The sequence below is a fragment of the Plectropomus leopardus genome, chromosome 10 (assembly GCF_026936395.1).
Source record: "Plectropomus leopardus strain MGB_pleo_1.0 chromosome 10, ASM2693639v1, whole genome shotgun sequence".
In the NCBI taxonomy this organism is placed as follows: Eukaryota; Metazoa; Chordata; class Actinopteri; order Perciformes; family Serranidae; genus Plectropomus; species Plectropomus leopardus.
The window spans coordinates 9,789,106-9,814,170 of record NC_142185.1 but is presented as its reverse complement, the minus strand read 5'-3'; the positions used below and the strand labels follow the sequence as shown (position 1 = coordinate 9,814,170).

At 38.9% G+C, this 25,065-nt stretch overlaps 1 protein-coding gene across 1 annotated transcript in view; it reads left to right on the top strand.

The window, feature by feature from the left end:
* ramp1 (receptor activity modifying protein 1) overlaps positions 1-24,603 on the top strand; it is a 76,359-nt gene extending 51,756 nt beyond the window's left edge. Inside the window, exon 4 of the mRNA XM_042495179.2 lies at positions 21,586-24,603. Within this exon, the coding sequence (XP_042351113.1) occupies positions 21,586-21,841 (256 nt within the window). The 3' untranslated portion in view covers positions 21,842-24,603. The remainder of the gene's footprint in view (positions 1-21,585) is intronic.
* Positions 24,604-25,065: the final 462 nt, after the last annotated feature.

Genomic DNA, 25,065 nt, shown 5'->3' with positions numbered 1-25,065 from the left:
AAGGTCAAATATCAGGACAATTCCCCTCAAGGAAAAGCTGCATCCTGGCCAAAATGCCACTGGGGATTTCTAATTCTGTCCAAATGACATTTGGCATCTGTGTGTAAATGTGTGTGTCAGGACAGTTGTACACTATGCCCTTCCTACCCCAATGTATCTTAGCTGTTAAAAGGAGGAGGTAGGTCCTTCAGCTTTCTCCTCTGTCCTCAGCTGTCACTTACCGCTGTCACATCAGCCGGAGTTGACCCAGCTCCTCAAAAACGTGTATCATTGTGCTGCTTAGTAGCTCAGCTGTCCTTCACCCTGCCTTGGCCCTAATTTTTCCCTCTCTGCAGGAAATAACTCTCATTTTCTCTCACATGAATCATACGTACAATGTTAAATTATGCTCCTATGATCATGTTCCTTAATATTTTAAATGCCCAGTTACATTTTTCATTAACTTAGGGAATATTTGTTACTTACAAGGGGGAAGGGAGTGGTGTCCAATGGGGGAGGTAGGTCAAATATTTTTATTAAGCTCTGGAGAGGGAATTTTATTTTTTTCATTTTGGCTTATAGGGACAAACAACTTTAAATGGTTGTATTTTATGTTTATTACATATACCTTCTGAACCCCACAACCCAGTGGCGGGTTTCAAAGGCATGTTTTCTTTAAAATTCACCAAAATCACACCATTTATCATTGCCAAAAACTGTACAAATTTGTGTGATACACACACACACACACACACACACACACACACACACACATATATGTGTGTGTGTGTGTGTGTGTGTGTGTGTGTGTGTGTGTGTCTGTGTGTGTGTATGTGTAAACACATATGATTCCAATTGTCCTATATGCCGTCACAGCTGCTGTCACTGCAGTATACATTATTAAGTGCATGTATGTATTCTCAGATTCCAGATATACCTTCTTACATTTTTAAAAGCTTTCACACACTTGAGTGCTGAGCCAACTATGAATGACTCCATCTGTTTGTCTAGCACTAAAACAGCTCTGCTTTATGTATTAACAGCTGTAGTCCTACTCTAAACTCTAGTTTCTCTCAGATGTTAATGCTCAGATATTGCATGTGTATCTGTCACCTTCCAACAGTAACATCTCTGTTTTATTTGGACTCCTACAACCCCTCAAGCAGAATTATTATTACACAATGTCTCATGGTGGTATTTGTTCTCCTGTAAATATGTTGTAGAGCATGCATCAAATCCCAGCAATGAAAGAAGGGTAGAGAAATGTTGTTGAGTTTTGACACCAGTGCCCACAAGTCAATACAGGGATAATAATAATTACTTTATTTATATAGCAACTTTAAAAACAACAATTACAAAGTGCTTCACACACAGAGACACATGACAGACAACAGATAACAATTCAAATACAAATCCATGGTTAGCAAATGTCAACAAATAGGGAAAATTAAAAAAAATAAGGAAAAAAGGATAAAAGTGCACAAAACATAACAAAGGAAACAGATAATATGATTTAAAAAAAAAATTAAGAAAAAAGTGAGTCTCGAGAAACAATTTAAAAAATGAAAAAATGATGCCCATTCTTATGCTGAAGTTGTCAAACACTGCTGTTTGTTCAGCAATTTAGGTGTAAAATCATAATGCCAAAAGCCACCTTTTGCATCTGAATAATATGACGCTAAACAGCGTCAGGTTGAAATGCTGTCGGAAACAAAATAATATAAGGAGCATTAAAGTCTTAAAATAAAACCCTGTGGAACCCCATACACAGATGTTGCTTGAAAGAAGGTTGAGCCATCAACAGACACAAATATTTGGTTAGAAATGTTTGAAGGGAACCACTGGGGGGGAGCCCCTCAGATACCAACCCATGTTCTCAACCTTTCAATAATAATGCTGTAATCTACTGTGTTGTCAGATAAGAATAAAATCTCCCTCCCTTTGAGATGCAATGGTGCATCAGACTAAAGGAGGAAATGGGAGGACCCAGAAAGACAAAATCAAAAATTGTATGTGAATTTGTCTATAGCGCAGGTGACAGTGCTAATCATGGAGCTTATAAACAGAAAATATTAACAAGTAGAAGTCATTTTAATCAGCCTATTTGAAATGCAAGCAAAAAGTCAAACTTCAGCTATATAATCAGTTATTTGTTACTCCTAATACAAAAAGGCATTTGATATTTGAATTTAGGAGAAAGTTGTTCTTACTTTAATGAGCCTTTTTCACAGCAGACATTTTGACTCATAATTGCAAAAGCACAGGTGTAACAATAAAACTGAAAATGGTTATTTTTTATTTAAGTGTAGAAGTAAGTGATGACATTGTGACAGTGAGCCAGCCCGCACAATACCAGGGCCCACTAACAAAACAATTCAGCCACTGTCTTTACATTTAAACCTGTGCTTTTCCTGCAGTGATATGTCAAAATGTGAACAGATGATGAACAGACCAGAAACTGTTATAAGAAAATGTTATCTGCCTTGACAAGAAAAGACTGGATATTTTAAATAACTGAAGTTGTCACAATAATGTGACCTTTCCTTTTTGGCACTTTGAGACATCACTATTGTGTATGGATGAACTCTGAGATCCATGAGTTAATTACATGCCATATAAAACCTTCTCCATCCATTCCACAACATGTCTCCTTGTACTGTAAGACCCTCAAAGGACAGGCTGTTATCATGCACTTTTTATATGTTTTCCTACAAGAAGTAATGCACCAAAATGTGTATCTCGCGCAATCATGAGCGAGAAATTTGTTCACAACCCATGTAGAAGGCTGCGATCACATGTCCAATGTGCTGACAGTATTAAAGAAGGAAGTGCCTCTGGGCAGTCCAGTACGGAGGCAGGTTGGGGTGGTGGATGAGTCACTAAATAACAGCGTTTCTCCCAAGACTTTCCAAGGAGATTGATGTTCAGAACTGTGTGAAGTTTCAGTGAACTTTGAAACACTTCAAGATAATATGTCTATGTATTAGTCTAACCTCAGTAACTTTATGTTAATTATGTGACTTCATGTTAAGGACCTAACATCAATCGTGGAGTGCCAAATCATCAGATATCATACAAACCATTATATGAGAATACACTGACATTTTAGATTACCACTGACAACTTTTAGATGAATGTTGATTTGCATTTATTTCCAAAAGTATGATCCATTAGCACTGAAAGTTGCTCGAGTTGTGCACTCCATTACAGTAAGCATGCTTTAGTTTGTGTCAATGTTACATTGATGCTTTATGTTAATCCAGTTCAAGTGCAGATTGATTTAAAATTTCTCAGCTGCATTTACATCGGCAAACTTTGCTGTTTGCTGTGATGGAGCGCACAACTCAAGCACTCAGGCAAGTCTACCAATGCATTCATATTTTATGGAAATGTATGGAAATCAGCGATTGCCCTGGAAGTGAGGGAAGTATTATTCAACATGTGAAATGCAAAGCACCAATTATTAAATGTAATTAATGTTAGCTCTCAGGGGGAGCACTAAATTGACTAAAACATGCAAAACCACAAGTGTAATCTTTAAGGTGGAGAAAATGCATCAATTCATTTCAATTTTCCAATCCAGCTGCTGTGAAACTCCTCTTCTACTTGCCATAACATTGCTTATGTTTGTTCATGTTCATGTTCATGTTCACGTTTTCAGCTGCATGTGATGCTTATTGAATCACTTACTTGACTTGTCTAATTACTTCCAGAGACACTGTCTGAGGTGATGACACTGCAACCCAAATGGTATACCACTTCTTTAAGGATTTTAATAATCTCTGCAGCTGATTTGCCTCATTAGTTATCACTGTGAAAAATATGCAAGTTAGAGTAAGTTCCTTTGATGGCATGAAAGACATTGTACATTCATGCATGAAGAGCTGTAGAGGAAGAGAAAGAAACTCAGCTAGGAGATGCAATAGTGCATTTTCAATATTTTCACGATTGTCTCTGGGTACAGGATATGTCTGGGGCACAGTTTGTTGACATGGTGATCCTTAATTGAGACTAATCAAATTATTCTGATATAGCGCTGCTGTGAAAAAACGCTGGGTTTACTAATAAGTGTGCAGTGTAGATGCATTTGATGTTGAGCTTAGTTGTATGATAATTTGAAGAAGAAAGTTGTTGCAATTTATCTTTTTGGTCTGCTAGCACTCAGGTATGCACAAGACACTCAGCAGATGGAAAATATCACAAGTCTGCTAATGCAGATGGAAGGCAGATGGAAGGACATAGACATCCAGCTGAAGACAGGAATGATAACATGTCAGCATCAATGCTCAATTTGAACTTTTTCCCAGCATGTTGTTCTAAAAATTTAAGCTCTCGGCATCTGTATTTCAAATACTGTTCCACCACTTGTCTTCAGATCACATAAACACATAGATGCATATATAATCAATTCTAATGTCATGTATTTGCATATCAATACGATAATAAATGTGCTGCACAAATGTGCTGTAGAAAACATATTAGCTTGATTTTTTATCCTTACTGCTGATTATTATTTTCCAAACCTCCCTATATTTAATTCTAGCTACATAAGGTTAGTGTATGATTAATCTAACTTTGTCTCACTCCCAACTTGTCAAAACCAATGCTTTCAGATTTCAACGCACCAAGGTACCCCTCGGTGGTGGTATAAGATGCATAAGGTGGTATTTTTGCCACTCAGAACAACTGCTGTGATAAAAGAGCAAGAAAATATGCACTGGGTGAGCAAGAGTGGAGGTGGATGGGTCTAACAAACTCCAAACCTTCATCTGGGTGATCACCCTTCGTGTCTCATATGTAACCAAATGTCAGTTGAGTTATTTTAACCTAGTGTGCTATACTACGCAATTAATGTCACTTGATGGAATATTATGTTACTAAATATGTTGATGTGGGACATCCTTGGGAACAATATCCATGTGTCTTTGGCAGTTAACGACCAGTCTCATTCTCCTGGATGCTATTTTCTTGCTCAACTCAGGCAATAAATGATTCATTGATTTACTTATTTTAAACTAAACTGTGATGTTTTTACTAAACCTAACTACATATTGTTTTTGCCAACTAGGGAAGTAAACTAACGTTCTAAGTTTATTATGAGAAAAGACTGTATGCATGTGATAAGTGGGAACTACATATTCCCTTTGAAATGAAAGTTTATTTTGAAAGGACACACTGCATGTAATGAAAATCAGTTAAAACACCATCCTTGTGCATTCAAAATTGTTGCTGGAGGGGTACCTGGATTGTCATAATTTGACACGTATGGCCACTTAGCATTTGAGAAGTTGGGATATAGAGTACGTTGCTGCATGATCAGTCACCCTCAGCACAAACCTTTTAGATTAGTCAACAGAAGCAGCACCTTAATACTAAACATGCTGTGGTGAGGAAGCAGCCGTTTAACCTTTTGAACTGTTTGCTTTGAGATATGGCCATTTATAGTCAGCCGTGGACTAAGTGTCAGCTAGCCAACAGCTCAACACATTCTAAACCATAAATATTTTTCTGTCTCTTTATTTAACTTTCAATTTTTCACATCCATCTTGCTTTTTTTTTCTCATTCAGCCATTAAATCTCTCACTACAGTTTTTCATAGCTTTCAGTGCCCTGGAGCCGCTATGTGAGGTCACATAGAGTACCACAGACTCCTCAATAAAACACATGCCACCGAGGTCACTGCCTACATCAGGAGGATGTAGGCAGTGAGATTCCTGCGAGACGAGATTTAGTCTGCGTTTGTAAAGCTGATGGTTTGTAAAGGCTCCCTTGTGGCCAAAGAAAGTGTACACACTGCAGTCACTTATTTCACGTTAAAGAAACAATTAAGTTGGGAAAAATGGATGAGACTAAAAAACAGCTGGAGAGAAAAACTGCGAATGATAAAGGATTTGGTACTCAACTGTCATGTCCAATTACATAGTGCCAATAGCATCTCTCAACAAAGAAAGTAACAATTTAATTGCTTCAAGACGATGGGCACAACTCCAATTATTAAGAGTCGAAGACTTTAATCTTTTCTGCAGTCATCATAACAGAAGATGCCCTCTGGCAAACAACTGGGACAATAATTTGTGTTTTAATCCAACGTCCACAGTGATTATAAAAGACCGCCTAATCGTGGTTGCATGTCATTCCCTTGTATGCACCAAAATCATGTCAAAATCGTTGTTTAAAAGGGCCTATGGAAATAAAAACTCCCAAACTGTCCTTTATCTTGTAAGCCTCTGAGTGGGCAGGCAGGTGTGCAGTATGTGTTTGATTGACAGCTGAGCAGGAAGGGTCATCGGCATTGCGTCTTCCCCAAAGCCACACCATGTTTTTTGGGGAAAATAATCATGCTGTCACATAAAGAGAGAATCAGCAAAGTGCTGAAAAGCTGTTGTTTGGCGGATTATTCAAGGCTTTCACACTGAGATTTGAGGCGTAAAAGATACTTACATTTTCACTGTCACTGTGGTCACTGGCTAAATGATGCAGAAATAAAGTCACAGCAGCATCAGACTGTCAACCACAACTCAGTCTTTGCCTGGAACAGTTGGTCATTAACAGGTTGCTTATTAACACACAAGGCCTGGTGGTTGAACCAAAGATGTATAACCCTTAATTTAGTAAAAAGCAAGGTCACAAAACAATTATTAGACATGTCTGTACATCAACAAACAAATATACAAAATTAAACAAGCATAGTTTGAAGGTCCAGTATTTAGGATTTAATGGCATCTAATGGTGAGGTTACAGAACTGAAATGTCTTCTGTGTGACAAGTGTGTAGGAGAACTACAGTGGCGGACACAAAAACATGAATGGCCCTGGTTCTTATGGCCACATGTCCTGTATTCAAAATACTAACTGCATCCACCAGGTAGACACTATATGGTCCCTATTGAATACAGGCGAAGAAACCTTAATAGGTATAAGAATTCCTTCATCCCTCTATCAGTGAATCTCCTAAACTCAGAAAAAAGGAGGGTGTAAAGTTTGGGGCACTGTTGCATGTATTTGCGTGCACTTTATGTTTGCACTTTCCTGTGCTATGCACTTTGTGTGTGTGTCTATGTATGTATTTTCATGTGTTAGCCTTTAGGTCCGAGACAAATTTCCCTAGGGACAAAGAAAGTAATCTTGAACCTTGTATCTTGAATGAGGAAAATGTATATGGAGAAGTGAAAGCTGCACAACAACACTCATTTGCATTTGATGGGCACAAATAAGTGTAGCTTCACCTCATCTTTTTTTTTTCAAAACTTAAACATCAACAACTTGAGATAATCCGCTGCATATGAATATGTATTGGGTTTATTAAGTATGCTTTAGTCGATCCATCTGCCAACCCCAAGACCCTGTAGGCTATCTACTCATCCATCCGCTGTGTGTGTTGGGTTAGTTGGGTAACTGTGACTTTATTACATTACTGTGTTCAGTGTGGCAGTAGCTAAGTGTAGCCTCCAACACACACACACACAAACTCCTCCAGCATTTTGCATAGCCTCATAAACACGGCAGAAACAACTTCAGCTTTCTTCCCTTTTAGATTTCATTTGCAGAGTAAACAAACAAATTAGATTCAATTTCTCCAAGAAGATACTTTATAACATACAAATAAGTTACAATAAGTTCAAAGAGTATTTTTTCTTCTGCTTATCAATCCCTGTGTTTTGTCACTTTTACTGAAATGCTAAGCTCCTTTCTACTACTGTGTTTAAGTTCAGAAACAGGAGGTATATGATGGTTTTGGTGACCTTGTACACTAAGTAGTTTTGTGAATTCAGCTTGATCTCAGCACCTTGCCCAGCTGACCTTTCTGCAGGATCAGAACACTGGAGCAAGTTTGCCCAATGAATCAAAAGACGGATATTAAGTTTTTGATTAATCCTAATTAAGGTCTCATTCTCTGCCTTTGCCCTTGTCTCAGTTTTTCATGCCACGGGCTCTTAGTTTAAAAATAGCTGTGTTTCTTGGTTTTACAAGGGCCTTTCTTTGCGTGTGATTGTTGGAGGGTATTTTGGTCAGTCAGTCATGCATGCCTGTCAGCCGTCTGTAATAATTTAAAAACCCTTTTGTGAGTGAGCTCACATTGGGGTTACGTGCGAACCCAGGCCAGAGAAATCCAACAAGCTCAGCAGTGTGGAAAGCTAATTGAAGTTCCCTTTCTGTGGACCCCTGTGATTAAACGGCTGATTAGTCGGTGATTAGAAATGGATTGCCGTATGTTTTTACAGCTCTAATGACTGGATAACATCCAGCATTGCCTGGATTGTCGCGCGGCTGCAGCTGTTATGCAGTGCATCTTTAATAGCATTAGGACAATGATTTGAATACTTGCCTCAGTTAGGGAGGATTTCCATCTGTATTTAAAGTTTGATGAAAGAAGTCACCCAATTTTGAAGATCATCAGACTGGCTGGCATACATTTCCTTCACATCCACGCTTCTCTTCTGTTGCTAGAAAGGAGAAACCACTGCATTTGTTCTTCTTCCTTCGAGGGAACAAACATATCATCTCTTTTTCTCTTCCTTTGTTGCTGTAAAAACCCCAGTTCTTTACAGTCTTTCACCTCCTATAAGCTTTGAAAACATCTCAAATTTGACGCAGAGCTGCCTATATGTACTGGAGCCCTTTGAAGAACAGACAACAAGAGGTGTTTCCTGCTCTAATTGAACCATCTCCTTGTTCTGAGCCTTGGCATTAGTACTGCAAACATTCGCTTTGACGACCCATTGGTCCCGCTGGGTTTCAGTAGAAGCAGGAGAGGAATTCTGGATGAGTTTCCTTCTTTTGATTGTGCACTACTAACATTGCACCAAACACAAGTGTTCAGGAAGTTCCACTGCAGTATTTTCTAATGATTTTTTCTTAGTTTACATTTGTTATAACAGTCTTGTATAGTCAGAGAAACTTAGATACAGTCATTTGGGGTAAATTCTGATTAAATGTATGTTTCACTTGACAATGTATAACTGCATTGCATTCTGAAAAAGATGGTAGAATTAAACTCAAAGCAAAGATAGGTCAGAAAAGTGCTCTTAATTTAAGAGTTTGACAGAATATTCCCATATTTTTTGTGGTTCTATTTGCAAACATATAAACTCATGGATGAATTTGTAAACATAAAACAAATGATCATAAGCCACTGGAAAGTGAAGGCTAGATTTACTAAGGCTTGTTTGCCATTTTTGACAAAACGTGGGCAACGTTAAATATACCGTCACTTGCAGAACCAGATGTGTGTATTGTTGATGTCTAGCAAATGTATCAAATCCATTCCTACCTCATAAAACATATAAAAGGCCATTATTTTTTTTACATATTTGAAATTCACTATTGTTTACATCCATGTTTACTTGCTTGCTGTTAACTTCTAACTAAAGGACAAGCACTCTGCAGGGAAGCTTGATTGTGTAGTAAACAGTCCACAGCTTTCAACTTGCTGACCATGGTATTTTATGTTACTGGGTGAAAATAGGTTTAGGAAACTAAACTTTGACTGATTTACCTGCTGTGCGAGGCAGAGGCTAGGCTACTCTTAAAACTCTGATACCTGACATCCAAACTGTAAAAAGAAACTCATTCTTTAAACTTATAAGGCTATTTTCCTGGCCAGCTTTAAAGTTTAGGTTCCCTGAATTTGGTCTGAGGACAAGTTGAGGTAATTTTGTTATGACTGATCTTGTCTTCTCATGTTCAGTCAACTTCAAAATGTAAGGCAGCCTGGACTTTTTTTTAAGTTAAAACCAATAGTTTATTTTTTACTGTGTTTTTATAAGTTGTCTGTACTAACTAAACTATGATTCAATCGGGCCCTTAAAAGGGATATTTAACCAATTTTCAACCAGCTTTATCCATGCGGGTAATAGGTAAATGTGTAAATGAGCTATGGTAAACCTCCCTCCATCTCTCAGCTCAATTCACTGTTTCAAGAGCTGTTGCTCAAACTAGGGATTGTAGGTTTGCCAGCACGAACACAAAGAGTAGAAGCAGATTTAGATAGATCTCTCTCAAACTCAGATCAATGTTTTGCCTGTTCAACTAGGCAGCGCTGATCAAGTATAATACAAGATTCTGTCACCGTGTTGCCTATTCACCACCTAAAATGTGTTTAGAAAGATACTTTATCTATTTAACTGCCATTTGAGAACCAGCTGGCTACCATATTGTTTCCAGTGTCACCCATAAGTCGGTGCATTTATTGATCCATCATGGCGTAGTGCATTATGGTAGTTGAAGATTCTCTACCTCTTGAGCAAATGCAAATGCCACAGTCTTTTCTCTTTGTTTTTGCTGGTCGTGTAGCACTAATTTTAAAAGTATTTGTACCTTTTAAAATACTATTTTTTCCAGCAGTGAAATACTTCAAAGTCTTCAAATGCTTTTAGGAAACCAGGCCCTGGACTGTGTTGCTGATTTGAGCTGGAAAAATGCACCACACATCATGGTGCTTGACAGGTTTCATGCTTGTTGTTTGGAAATGTGAACATCTGTCTGTGTTCAACAGGTCAGCATCTGTAGACACTTTATCTGAAACAACATTACTGTAGCATTTGACTTAGGTCATGTGTCCATTTTAGTACATACTGAACAAACATTTACGTACATGTATAAACTATGTAAACAGAGTCACAGATGCAAATTTATACCCCAGTATAAACATACACAAAGCATTCAAACACAAATGCAGATACAGTATACATGCAGTTATTCACACAAACACAAGCACACACGTGTCAACACACTGAGCTTCATTTGTTCATATCCTGATATTGACTGATTTGAAACAGATAGAGAGGGAGAGAAAAGTCCAAACAATTGTGTATTTTGGGGGCCGGAGACTACTTCATCATTAAAAAAAAACCACAAAAAAAACATCTTTCAAAATTGCAAAATATCACTTTTGCTCTCATTTGGGAAAAAGAAAGAGTTGCACACACACTTGTGGACAAACTCAGATGTTCAGCCTCCCCTAGAGGAAAAGAGACACGGGAGGTAAGCAGAATAACAAAGTAGAAAGAAAAAGAACATTTTGTCTGATGTGCTTAGTAGTGACAGTTTCGCCTGTTTTTTTGTTTTTTCTTTTAAACATTTCTTTGTTTTTAGAGGGAGGAATTTCTCCTGGTCTGCTTTTAGGTGATCTCTCCAAGCAGCAGGACTCAATATAAGTCCTCAATATTACATGCAATGATGAGAGGCTTTTTTAGGACCCAAAATACTGAAGTTGATGACATGTGGTTGCACATATAGGGCAGGCTAGAACAGTCACAGTGGGTCATGTTCAGAAATTTAAGACTGTAACCAAAATCAGCACAGATATGTTTCTTTGCTGAAATGACAAAAGTTCTAATCCCCAATAGATTTGTATCTGTTTTTTATCAGGTTTCACCCTGTTCTCAGCTGCGGCTGCATTTCTTTGATGCTTCATGACCCATTTTTCTCAGGGATCTCTCTCATATCTTATCAGATGTCCTCCTTAGTTATAATGAATAAAAGTATAATGAAAAAGTATAATGACAGCATCACTGTTGATCAGGATGAGTTGCAGTGTTGTATTTTTTGGATAGTCCATGAATTGGTCACAAGTGGACATCGAGTTAGCAGGCCAACTATAGGATGCAACAGTTTTTGACTGATTCCTCCTTACTTCTTACAGAGATGTCAGTCTCGGCCAATGTTGCTTTTGAAAAAAAAAAAAGTGAAACAGCTCAAGAGGCATTTCCTTTTGGACCATTGCTCAATTAACTTGATGAGTTTTTGCGCCACATTTCAAAACATTATTCATAAAGAGGTGGTGGAATGTTAATGTTTTGTGAAGTAAATATCTTGCTTTTTAGTTTATTGTCTGTTGGCTTTGCTGCTAGACAGTTTGATAGCTGTGTTAACATGTGGAAACATAGTATCCACTGCCAGCCCTCTGGTCTCCACTGGTGAGCTGAAAGAGGTTTAGTTACGCGCACATCATGTAGGTGCAAGGCTATCTAAAAACAGCGCACATAAGGAATGAGGTAACACTTGTACACTACTTCATGCCACACAAGTTTATGTAAGACAAGTTTTTGATTCCTGTTTAGATCTTTGTCAGATCTAAAAATGATTACTGCTACTGCAGATACAGTACATGGTACCACCTCCAGTGAGTAAGTGGCTTTATTTTGAACTGCAAAAGCACTTTAGTATTGCTTACTATGTTAGCACCATTAGCTGTGCTGACACTGTTATCTGTGCAAACAGAGCTAAAGGTTTTTTTTTTTTTTTAAATGCTTGTTAAGTATGTTAAAGGGGGTTTGGTGCTTAAATTGGATGGTGCGCAGTGCAGTAAATTAAGATACATAACTGTTAAAAAAATAACCATTGGTTTCCCTAACTTCCAGTTAAATGTTGTAGATTTTATTTTCAGGATTGGATAGTAGCACTCGGTAGCAGCAGTATTCAATGTTTTAATTTAAGTTAAACATCAGTTAAAACGCCCAATCTTTCTGTTCTTCAGACAAGCTATTCAACAAGGAGAATAGATAAATTACTAGAGTAAAAAGGAAAATTACTCACGAATATAGGGGGAAAAGGGCAGAGTTAATGTTTACGACACCAGATTGTAATGAACCAATTTGTTCTCATTAAAACTTGAATAAGTTATGATCAGCATCAGGCGCCATTATCATCATGCTTTTAATTTCAAAATGAGAGTCAGTATTTATGAGACCTTTCAGCAGTGCCAGACTAGGATAATAATTTAGACTGGGGTCTACCTTCAGCTCAGGCCCCCATCCAGTTGCTATAGACCATGTAGTGAATCCGCTGTACAAGGTCACCAAAACTATCACTGGAAAGATGGAGATGTTACATTGTCATGGTAGATTCATGGTATTCTGTTCACTTGTAATCTGGGCTTCCCACAGTCATGAATTGCCTGCTGTAGTTATGAAATTAGAAAAACTGTTTTAATAAATCAACAGAATGTTTTGGAAAACTTTTGAATATATAAATATATATGATTTTGCTATTGTTAAGAATACATAAATAGCAGAACCAAAACTTCTGCATACTGTGCACCTCACTAACAAGCAAGAGTAAACTTCGATAACAACGTTTCGGTACATTAGCTTTAAGTATTCAGGTATGAAATAAACTGATGAAGGTTGTACCAAAACGTTGTTATTAAACTCCACTCTTAATTGCAAGTAAGGCGAACCGTGTGCAGGAGTTTTTGTTCTGCTTTTGCAAGCCTTTGGTCTTCTCCTATGCACTTGTCGACATACAGGTGTGCAAATGTTTTTATCCAAATAATATGTCTATGAAAAATCCTGAACATGACTGATGTTACCTGAAATACATTTTCTTGTTAACTAAGTCTAGTGCTGCACTGAGTGACCACTGAAACAAGTATTACATGATAAACCATTACCGGGCCAGGGTTAGTGATCCACATGGACAGGGGAAACTTGAAGGGACATCACGGCAATCACCCAAGGTATCCTAGATGCTCAGGTTCAGGCAAGGTTGCAAAAACAACTGTTTATGTTAATGCAAATACATAAAATTGCTTTGACACCCATGGGTCTTCAGTTATCTATGCCCAAAAAGGGGCACAGCCTTGATGTTATGTGAAGTACCCACTTGTGCCAGTCTAGTCAATTAGCAATGGGCACATGCAGCTAGTTGGAAGCTGAAATATCTAACAAACCAGTAACGCTAGAATGCATTAGCAGTTTGCTAATCCACAAATGCCTGGGAACTGCATTAATATTTAAACATACTCATTTTGAAATACGTAAATAAAGTATTGGAAATTAATTAGGAAAAATATGTGCTAACCCTGCCATTGTGAACAGGCACATTTTGAATGGGAATTGCACAAAAGCACAATCTTCTCAGTGAGAGTAGGTGTAGTTGCGGTATTATGACGTACTGAGGGTGGCTTTGCTAGCAGTAGAAATAGGCTGTTCATGTTACAAAGTAATCTACCAGGAATGTGACCTTGCAGGTATCTACAGCAACATTTTAGCCCGCTTCTATACTTTTTCTGCTCCCCCACGCAGGGCCAAAGTGGTACTGAACAGCACAGCGTGACCCCACACTGATGGTGATTTCAAAGAGAGGTTTAACACTGCTAAATATTAACTGCACCTGAATATAATATGACTCAGAGGTTGTCTGAAGGGCAACAGCAAACAAAACATCATTGCTAGACTTTAAGTGGGTTTCCCAAATGACATTTTCCTTTTTCAGACTTTTCAGAAAAATCTGACATATTAAAAGCCAGCAGAGGATAGAAGGTGACAGCATAATATTAGTCTATTATAAAAAAAAACATTATCTGAAATGGAGTGAAAGGCTTCTGCAGGAAATATCACTGCTCTACTTTTGCTCAAGCTTTTAGGCTGAGAGGAGGTTGTGTGTGTGTGTGTGTGTGTGTGTGTTTGTGTGTGTGTGTGTGTGTGTGTGTGTGTGTGTGTGTGTGTGTGTGTGTGTGTGTGTGTGTGTTTGTGTGTGTGTTTGAGAAAGAGAGAGAGAGAGTGAGAGAGAGAATTTTGTTAAAAAACTAACAACAAAAGATTTTAAACTGCATCTGGATTTGTACCAAAAACTCTTGTTCCTTGGCCACGTCCTTACTTTGAAAGACATAACCTTGGCAAAGATTGTGATATTGCGTGCTACATAAAACCATTTTTTGTATCATATATTGCACAATATCAAATGAATAAGTAATCCCAGCCGCCTGCGAACTAAATGTGACGACTTGACTGTTACAATCCGATCACAGCATGTAGTGGGATCCATAATAACGTGTCATAGGAATAGGTGTAAATAGGCAAATAACTGAATAACTGTCACTATTTTCTCCCATGTGCTAATAAACACACTCTGGTGTATTTCATTATCCAGGTTTTATTTTTTTCTGGCTGTGTGCCTTAGTCAACAAATCAAACTATCAAAAGTAGATTGCCCCTTCTCCCTCCATCCTTCATCTTTTACATATGGGATATTATTGACTTAATACATAGTTAATTAGGCTGGATGTCTCACAGTTTACATCTATCATGCATGTATACCTTTGTGTCATGCTCTGGTTACCACTTCTACATTATGCAGTGATTATGAGTTGATGTATTGCTTGCACACATGGTATTTCTTTAAAAATACTTATATATATATATATAATATATATATAAGTATAGTATAATATGTATATATGTATATATATATATATATATATATATATATATATATATATATATATATATATATATATATATATATATATATATATATATATATATATATATATATATACATGTTAACACATTAAAATACCAACCTGAAAATTGAATTCCAAAGATTTATTTGCCACGTGTTCACAGGTAATATATGAGCACAGCCTGTGCAATCATTTCTACCCATAATTACACCTCTTTTTAACACCCATAATGTGGATTTCATCTCCCACACACTTGTTGAGATTTAAAATAAAACACTGTCAAAAAACACTTGACGTGAGAGTGGGCACACAGTCACGCACGGCCTTGACCATGCACGCAATCTGACAGGATCTGCTGGCAAACTGCTCTCACAACTGCACAAAACATATGTAAGCAGTTACTCAAACAGACAGCTAGATTTATTTATTCTTTTTTTCCTGTTAACCCCTTGTGTATGTATTGTCCAGTCCATAAATTTATGAGTATGCAATGATTATACAAAATTGTGAGTAAAAGTTGGCAAAGGATGCAGAGTCTCAACTAGAGGATTAAGCTTGTGGCAGGTTACAGGTGGTGCATGTGCTTGAGGGATCACTAAGAATTTTAGGTTACTGGTAAACACTGTCTGACTGTATCTATTTACCTTCCAAAGACCATCATTTTGGAGCTGTGTTTTGACTGTTGTCTTACAAAACTGTAATTATTCAGCCCATTCATATTCAAAAATCTTCAAATACAGACACTTAATTTTGCCCCTCAGTGTCTGATACTGAGGCCAAAGGCAACATTTAGTGTCTTTCAGTTAGTTCCAGTGTAACCCATCTGCGGCAATATTTGAGGTTCAGAACAGCCGATATAGCCCATGTAGTTTAAACTGAGAAAGTCTGTATGGGGCGGGCAGCAGAGGATGGATCAAACAAAGCAAGACTTTCAACCAGGAGACAACAGTTTGTAACCCTGTGAAACCAAAATACCAATATTATATAACATAATATTATATAACTTGCGTTTGTCCATGACATACCTACGTCCCTCACATGTAACTTTTACATCATGTTACGTACTTATAACCCACTTTAACCCAAAACATTATTTTTTATCCAAACGTAACAAAGTAGTTTTGTTGCCTAAACCTAACAACAACCATTTCAGAACTTAAATCATGTATAAAGGGGTTTCACCCAGAAGACAGCTTTGCCTCACATCCAGACTTTAAAGGGTGTGTCTCACAGAGACACGAAAGGATGCTTTCAGTTGGTCATTATTTGACAACCTGGGAGCATCAGTATTTGACAACCTTGAAGCATCTGTATTTGATGATCTGGGATGAGAATGTGTTGACTCACTTTATTATCATCATCTCCCCAAATACATCCATGTTTATACTGCCCTTTAGTGACCCTTTGGTGAAAGACTAAATAAACCGTCCCTCAAATAAACCAAACCAAATATGGCCACTTCTTTCTTTTACTTGTGAGCTTCTGAATTTCTCTATCTATCTACCTCCTATTTCTGACTTTAGAGATGCCTTAACCTTTAAACAGAAATGTACCATCTGATTATCAGGAGATGTTAAGTGAATTTAAATTGGAGCCAGAGCAAGAAACCATGTACAGCAAACTCTGTGTGAAGCTGCCCTATTTCTTTGTCTAAATAAGATGAGTCATTCCATGTAAACTTTTTCCTCTCTGTCTGAGGTTTAAACTAAGATGGCAAATCCTGGAATAGACAAACTCGTACTCACATGAGCAGAGTCATTGGAGAATGATCTATCTCACCATCCATTAGGGCTAACATAAGCATCCAGCGTGCAATTAAATAAGGATGTCTGGCTCTGTTGAGCGCACTTTATACTTGGCCTGGTAGTGTCATCACAAGGCTTCAGTATCAGGCACATTTATTTAGCAGGATTCTTACAATATCATAAGATCCTGAAAGATGATGAGATCACACAAAAATCCATCTTGGCTAGGCCCTATGTTGACATGTACCCTTTTTCCTCACACCTGGGCTATCTTGTCTTTAATTGATTTGGTTTGACTCAACACATCAGCCCAGTGGGCAGGGATTTGTGTCTCTATGACAACAGGGCTGGCCCCTTGAGGATGTGTCTTTACCTGATTATGGCTTGTCTTGAGCCTTGTTATCTCGCAACACTAACTTTTTCACAGGGAGAAAGGGGGTTATTGGGGTTGGCTGCAGTTGGTGAGACATCACCGCCACCTGATTGGAGGTAGGGTGCACTTTTGGCCCCACTCCAGAGATGGTCCATCTGTGGTGTGCTTATCTTGGTGCAGCTCGGTGTGGCGTGGCGTGGCGTGGCGTGGCGTGGCGTGTCAAATCGACTAGAAAGTTATACCATATAACAAGAACTTCTTGTCAATCATGTGATGCCTTTGGGCTCAAAAATCCTTTTTCCTATAGACTTAGATTTAAGACACATCTGTAAATCACTGTATTCCGCTTTTATAAGTGTCACAGCCCCCTGTGGGATTTGATCCTTTTGCTCCAATTACCTAATGAGCTAACCCCATGAGTCCTGGAGGATCCAAACAATTGAATCACTTTATCCCCATTACAATAAGCAGAAGGCTAAACCAGACATAACCAACTCAGATGGCGAAGTCTCTAGTGTATTTGCTCTATGAGTTTACCAATGAAAATGATCCGGGTGTTTTTATACCCAGGAAGTCAAGCTATTTTGGCTTCTTGTTCCAATGAGCAACTTTGATAGGAATGAATGGGGCCCTGCCTCCGATGCAGTATCCCGCTTTCTTCATATACCCATTATCTTTTGAGGCTTCAAAAAATGTGTTTGCAAACGAATCTGTGTCTTATTAGGAATTACTGGCAGCTATGGGCATGGTTTAGGTGTGTATATCAACCTTCTTTCTGGCATTTACAGTATACCCACCTATCACCAAAAAAGCCATTGGAAAGTAAAATAGTGTATGCCCTCCTTGGTAATTACCTAGTAGTACACCCCTTTCATCATCTAACAATACTGAAGGCAACCGTTCATTCAAATCAATAATGGCTGCTACTGAAGAGGTTACCACAGATGCTGTGATAGCATCAGTTAGATCAGAACTTAGCTGTGTTCATCCCCCATCACGGATATAGTGCACTATATAGTGTGTTCACCATTTTGTAGTGGTGTTCGAATTATCTGCTGTTAATTTCATCCACTATATAGTGCATTATAAAATGCCCACAATGCACAGCAAATTTGAGTGTACATACAATGTACTCTACATCTAACTTCCGTCTACCACAACGAAATGCAGATGTGTATTTCCAGGGGGAAAAAAATGTCAAGGTAGTGTCCAAAATAGCGCTTGGTTATTCCCTATATAGTGCACTATTTAATACACACTACATAGTGAATAGTGAGTGAGTGAGTGAGTGAGGGGACGGTTTCGAACACAGCTCTTGAGTATTTTTTCGTTGAAAGAAGAAGAAAGAAGAAGAAGAATCGCTTCTCAGATGGTTCTGTGGAACAAACCATCTGGCACATGAGGTAGACCATTTAAATTCAACTATCTGGAGTGTCACTGCACCTTAAGCAGTCAGCAGTAACACTGTTACCAATCTGTTAGTGCTGCTGTTTGTGGATTTCCACACACAACAAATACCGTTACAAAACATTGTTTTATGGAGTCTCTATTGCTGGTCAGATTTATACCTATTTCATTCAAAATTGTATTACACTGAAAGAGGCCATTAGCTCTGTATCTCAGTACCAACTCACTGACCTCACCCACTCCTTAAGTTGCACTCCTTTACTATACAATCAAAATAGACTGTCGTTGGTAGACAGTGATCAGCTCTGGATTTCTGCATGAGAGACAGAAAAGGTAGAAGGAAAAGGAAAAAGATGTAAATTTGATTTTACACATTCCTCGTTGCTGCCTCGTTTTGGTTGTCTGTCTTCCTTTCTTGTTAATCGGAAGAATTGTATCAATACATTATCAATTATAAGCATATTCCTCTAGCCTGAAAAATACGTGCGCACACATTCACTATGCAGACAGAGAGACAGTGTTAGAATACAATAGTAGGTGACTAGTTAAAAAGACACCATAACAGTACTGAATGTCTTGGTTGCAGCACAAAGGGCAATTTAATAAAGAACCAAAAGTTCTGCACAATGACATCTTTACGAACAATGACATCAGTTTAACCAGTTCCATGTATGACTGCCATTGCTTTATGTAACACAGGCTGATTCAGTCTGTACTCTGTTTGATAAGTTGGATGATTACAAAGAAAGTGATAATGAACTTCATTCAGCAGTTCATTGAATGCACATTCGCATGCATACTCGCACCATCAGGTTTAATTTAACCTTAGCAACAAGAGGTGAGTTAATAATCAACTACATCTCTTTGTGCACGCTGCTCCTGCCTCAACTCTGCTTTGACTTCTGTCAGTTGGTGACTCATAAACATCCCTGGAAACCTCAGTGCTCATTAGACCAGCAGCAGGACGAGAATTTTTTTTTCTCCTCCAAGACTGATTTCTAAAACCTCAAGGAAAAAGTGGAGGGAAGAAGTACCCCAACAGAATGAGCTGCCACCCGGAGCAACCGCAGTGCTCCGCAGAGCTGGTCCCATGCCAAAAGCCCTTAGCTGTTTACATCTCCAAAACTTCCGCAAAGAAAGACACCGTGCTGTTGGGACGCTCATCAAAAGCTTTTAGAATATTAAACAAACATATTAAATCTGAGCTGTGCACATCAGAGAGGACTAGCAGAGCAGTCCTCTTCAGAGACAGTGTTTAGATATTAATTCTGCACTAATTGATCCTTTAATGTTATTGCTACATCAGTTGACTATGTTTAATGTGAAAGGGGTCACTTGCAATGACAGACCCACAGAGAAATGCCACCAGACTCTACACATCCCCTCAAGTTTACTGACACACCTGTCAGTGGCACAGTGTAGCACCACAAAAAATACATTTACTAATTATGACTTGTGCTCAATTTACAAGGACCTCTCTTACTGTTAAGTACTACTGTTAAATTTGTGAGGAAATAAAATCTACATAAAAACCATCTCACACCTATTTGCCCTTTAATAAAATTCTTGGCATTTTCCTCATAAAATCCATAAAACAACGAGCCAGAGATGTAATTAGCTGCAGGAAACAGTTGGGGGGCAGCCTTGCTGTGCCATTGAAGGACTTCGGTAAGCCAAATAACTGTCAGTGTGCGAGTGTGCATATGTGTAAGGTTTCTGTTAATGTGAATTGCTGCCTACACATTATATCCTATGATTTATGACCTTAATTTGTGCAATGTCCTCTGTGTGCTTTATCATAATCGTGGGTCATTACCTCATTTATAATGATGATAAACTCACCAAGGGGGAGCAACAAGCACATACACACACATACACTAGGTCCAAACAATAGACCCATCCCTCTTGCTGTTTCTAATGGAGAAGGACAAGTGTTTTGCATCTGAGCCACCTGAACACTCTGGTACAAGAGTGTTCTCATACCCCAGCTCCTGGTTACACATTTTCCTCTCCTGGTTACTCCTTAAGTCCAACCATGAACAAGTCTGTAAGCTTAACAGCAGCATGTTAGAACTTAATAAATAACAATCGGATTTTACATTTTTTGATATCCTGTTTACTATGGCTAACAATAAAAAAATCTGCCGGACACAGCCTTCTCTCATACATTGGACAGGCTCTTTCACCACACCCTCTTTTCCAGGGAAACAATCCCGTATTCATCGTAGTTGGCAACAGCATACACAGAAGAGACTGAAATATGTCAAAGTAATAATTAGGCAAGCCAAATGGGGAAGACGGAAGGGACATGATAGTAATCAACCTTAAAGAGTGACTCCCACTTTTGGCTTGAGGGCCTTCTTCCTGTAATGTGAAAAAAGTCTCAAAAATGGACAGGGCTGGGAGGGTGGCTAGGACACACCCAGTCACCCATCCGTGCCACCTCTCCATCCACAGCACCTCCCTGCCCCTACATGCACACAAAGTAGTTGGTTGGAGAGAGGGCAGCGCTGGGGCAGCAAGAGTGGGCTCGGTTGTTGATGAAAGCAGGCTACCAAGATCAGCCAATAGCAAAATTCAATTGCAATAGGCAGGTTTCAACCTTTAGAGGGCAGTCACTACGCATATTTATAACACCATATGTAGAAGTTACTTGCACTTAAATGTCATGAGTTGGACCTGAATCAATCAACAATTGTAAATACCCATGTATATTGCTTTTCAACTAAAAAAGGTGGTTTGGGAAGTTTAATTACTCTTTAAGTTGTTAAGGTATTGTGAATGCTCAGGTTCAAGCAAAGTAACTAAGGGATAGTTAAGGTCAACAAGTGGTTAGATGGCTGTTGCCCATACTGTATTACGGTTTATTGTGCCTTTTGTGTCCCCATCATGCAGGCTATATGGCGAGCTGACCAATTGCACGTTCCTGGTGGCACGGAAGATGGAGTGCTTCTGGCCTAACAGGCTGGTGGACGAGTTCTTTATCCAAGTCCACAAGCAGTACTTTCACAACTGCTTGCTGTCTGGACGGCTTCTCAAGGACCCACCCAATCACATCCTGGGTCCCTTCATTGTAGTGCCCATCCTGGTCACCCTGCTCATGACGGCCCTGGTAGTATGGAGGAGCAAACGCAGCGAGGGGATTGTGTAGTGAAGGAAAGGAGCTGGACAGGGTCACAAAACTCAAGACAAGAGGTAATTTTTGTCCCTAAGGTTGCGTCATATTAGCCTTAAGTGACCAAAGGATCTTTTTTTCTGAGAGTTGGTGTTTGGGGAAAATGGTTTCAGCTGGACCAGAAAGACTTAATTATGGATCTGGAAGAGGAGCTGAACAAGATAAAGGTAAAACCAGACCCTATTTCAATGATGTCGAATGCCCTGACACCAATATGAAGCCTTTGCAGCTTCCATCTATTGTTACACCAACAGTCGGGTATGGATTGAAATCATTTTGTGGGGGTGATGGAGCAAAGGGAACCTGCATCTGTGTGCACCTGCATCTGATGTGGACCTGCATAGTGACTGTTGAAAAAATATTGTAAATATTTTAAAAAATGAACATTGAAATAAACTGCTTCAGATCATTTTGGAATAGATAATGATGTTACAACTCATACAAGAATTCAACAACTATTTTTTGGAGACCATTAAAATAACTCACCTATCACAGCAACACAGGAATCAAAGCAGTGCTGAACTTTTCCAGGAGACCTGATTCAAACAATGGCTAGGCTACAAAAGGGCAGTTACTCCGACCTCTGTTAGGGAACCCAGGTATATCAGATTTTATGTATATATACGTACATATACTGTAAATATGCACAGTATGTACAACATCCATTTATCTGTTAGTGGATGGTCAGAATGTTTCTGTGACACAAGAAGACAAGTACCCTAAATTAATATCACTCAGAGCCTGTCTACACCTGGTCTCGGGTGATACAAGGACAAGTGCAGCACTAACTGTAAGTGTAAACAACCACTAGCATGCACTGTGATCTGTTGACTTAAAACCACTTGTGGAGGTGGTCTGGGGCGCATCTGACTAAACATCTTCTGTTGTGTAAAGGCTACTGCATTGTAATGCGTTCCTGACAAGGACAACATCATCAGTGCAGGATTTGTATGTGGGGTTAACGTGGGTAGTAAAAAGGCTGATAAATGGGCCCTATGTGGGACTATCCACAGGCTCCATAATGGCCGCATGCCTATTGCCCACATAGGCAGTGGGTCCCACATAAGATGCCCAATTCAGGCCCAAACTCACTTGGTACCGAGGTAGTCCTAGCATAAACCTTGTGAGGACCACTATGGTAAGCCCACCCATGTGGGGATTTGGTATGAGACCATCATGGATTCCATTGTCAACCCCATATAAGGCCCACTTTTCAGCCCATTTACTACCCACAAAGGCCCAGCATACAAATATTGGCTTGAATTGTGCTGACGCTCCATAACTTGACGATGTTACAGTGAGATGGACAAGGTGTTGTGTGTCTGTCCATTGTCTTGCCCAATGGAAAGAGACATCTTAAATTCTGTTTACAGTACTGTCTCCAGTTGTACAGCCACAACAGCTAACATAACAAGCAAACATGACTAGTGAACAGCTAGCAAGAGTGCGGGCATAATAAGTGACACAGACAGTAATGACATCTAAACACAAGTGGTCAGCTGGAGATTAATGATTGAAGTATTGCGACAGTGTTGTGTCTTGGCTAGCAACTTGTGTTCAGATTACTCAAACACATGTTAATACCAGGTGTAAACAGGTTCTCAGATGCAATGTTCGTGTTTCCATGTCATGCAAATGTACCTGATTTCAACAGATCTGCATTATATTTGAAATATATACTCTCAATCATCAAGATGGCTTCACCGTCAACCTGTAGTAGGAGTAGAATCTATCTGTTTTTAGGTTTCATTTCCTTTGCTCTGCTTATATCAGACTCCCTGGCCTCTTCAATCTCTTGGCATACCTGCAGCTCAGTCTCTCTTCTGAGTGGGAAGTTCTTTCAATAGCATAATGCACACTGAACCAGCTGGAAAAATGTAGGAGACGATGTCACCTACTAAAGATTGCCAGATGTGCAGTGAAGGTGAGAGATGGCACGGCACAAAAGAGGACAGTCAAAACGCAGGGGCCATGGCCCCAATTTGGATGGGCTGTGATGCTGTCATGTTCTGCAGCTTCCATCCTCCATCACCAAGGAAACTAAAATGAAGAAATGCCAGTGGACACTGTGAGTAAAGACTTTAAAGGCCAATGTACACAAACATAAGTTTGGGGAAGGCAGACGGTGAATTAACCAAAAATTCCCTTATTCTTTCTGATTTTCCTCTTCAAACACCTCTGTTATCTAGGGTCTTTACCTTATTGAAAGGCACTATCCCAACAATTATCATATTGATTGCATTCAATTTAGGCAGTTATGTGAAGATGCTAAAAGAATGAAAAAGAGAACAAAGAGTAGAAAATCCAGTGTAAAAAAATCAACAAGTCTAACTACAGAAAGAACATAATGTAATGGATTAGCCAACGCACATCTCTGCTGTGCATTGCCTAAAGCACAGTTTGTGTATCGTGGTGCTTAGGTTTGCATTGATTTATGATCTCCCAGTGTGATAGAGTGTGCTGTGTGAACTGTTTCCTCATTGATATTTTTGAATGCTCTCCTTCCTTTATAGATTCATTGACCCGTAACCTGCCTGTCAGCAAAACACACTTTAAAGCACACCCACACTTCCCCAACAATGATCTTACTTTGTACTTTGTGCCAAAAGCTCTTGGAAAACAGAGGGCAACATTTGCTATCAGATGTCTAATTTTCTGTTGGAGTGACTTCTGATGATTGAATTTTAAAACCTGTGATCATGAAGAAAAGCTGAATAAAATGTCTGATTAATGTGTGATACATTGGGGAATGGCTTTTGTGTTTTCCATGAGTAAGAGAGATGGTACAATAAGCGTTTGATTACAGTGTGTTAAATATAGATGATGAATCCTCCTTTATGCATGCATTAAAAAGTGCGCAACATTGAGTCATAATGAATGTACTAGATTCACGCCCCCGTGTCATTTGCTGAGGTGTGAAAAATATAAGCAAGGTAGAACTATATTTAGTAACAAAACAAAGGATTCCTGATTAGATGTCATGAATGGTTTGTGTTCCGAGGAATTATCTGTATAATAGGATTTTAGTCTTATCACTTTCCCCTTTTACATAGATGCATTGGGGAATAGCTGTGTTGCCTGGCAGAGAACGACTAAATGAAGGTAATAGAACATTATATCTTGCACCAAATTTTGCTTTTGTATTGGTGGTAGTACAGGGTCAGCATAGATCACAAACCAGGGGTATATTAAGTTCAGAA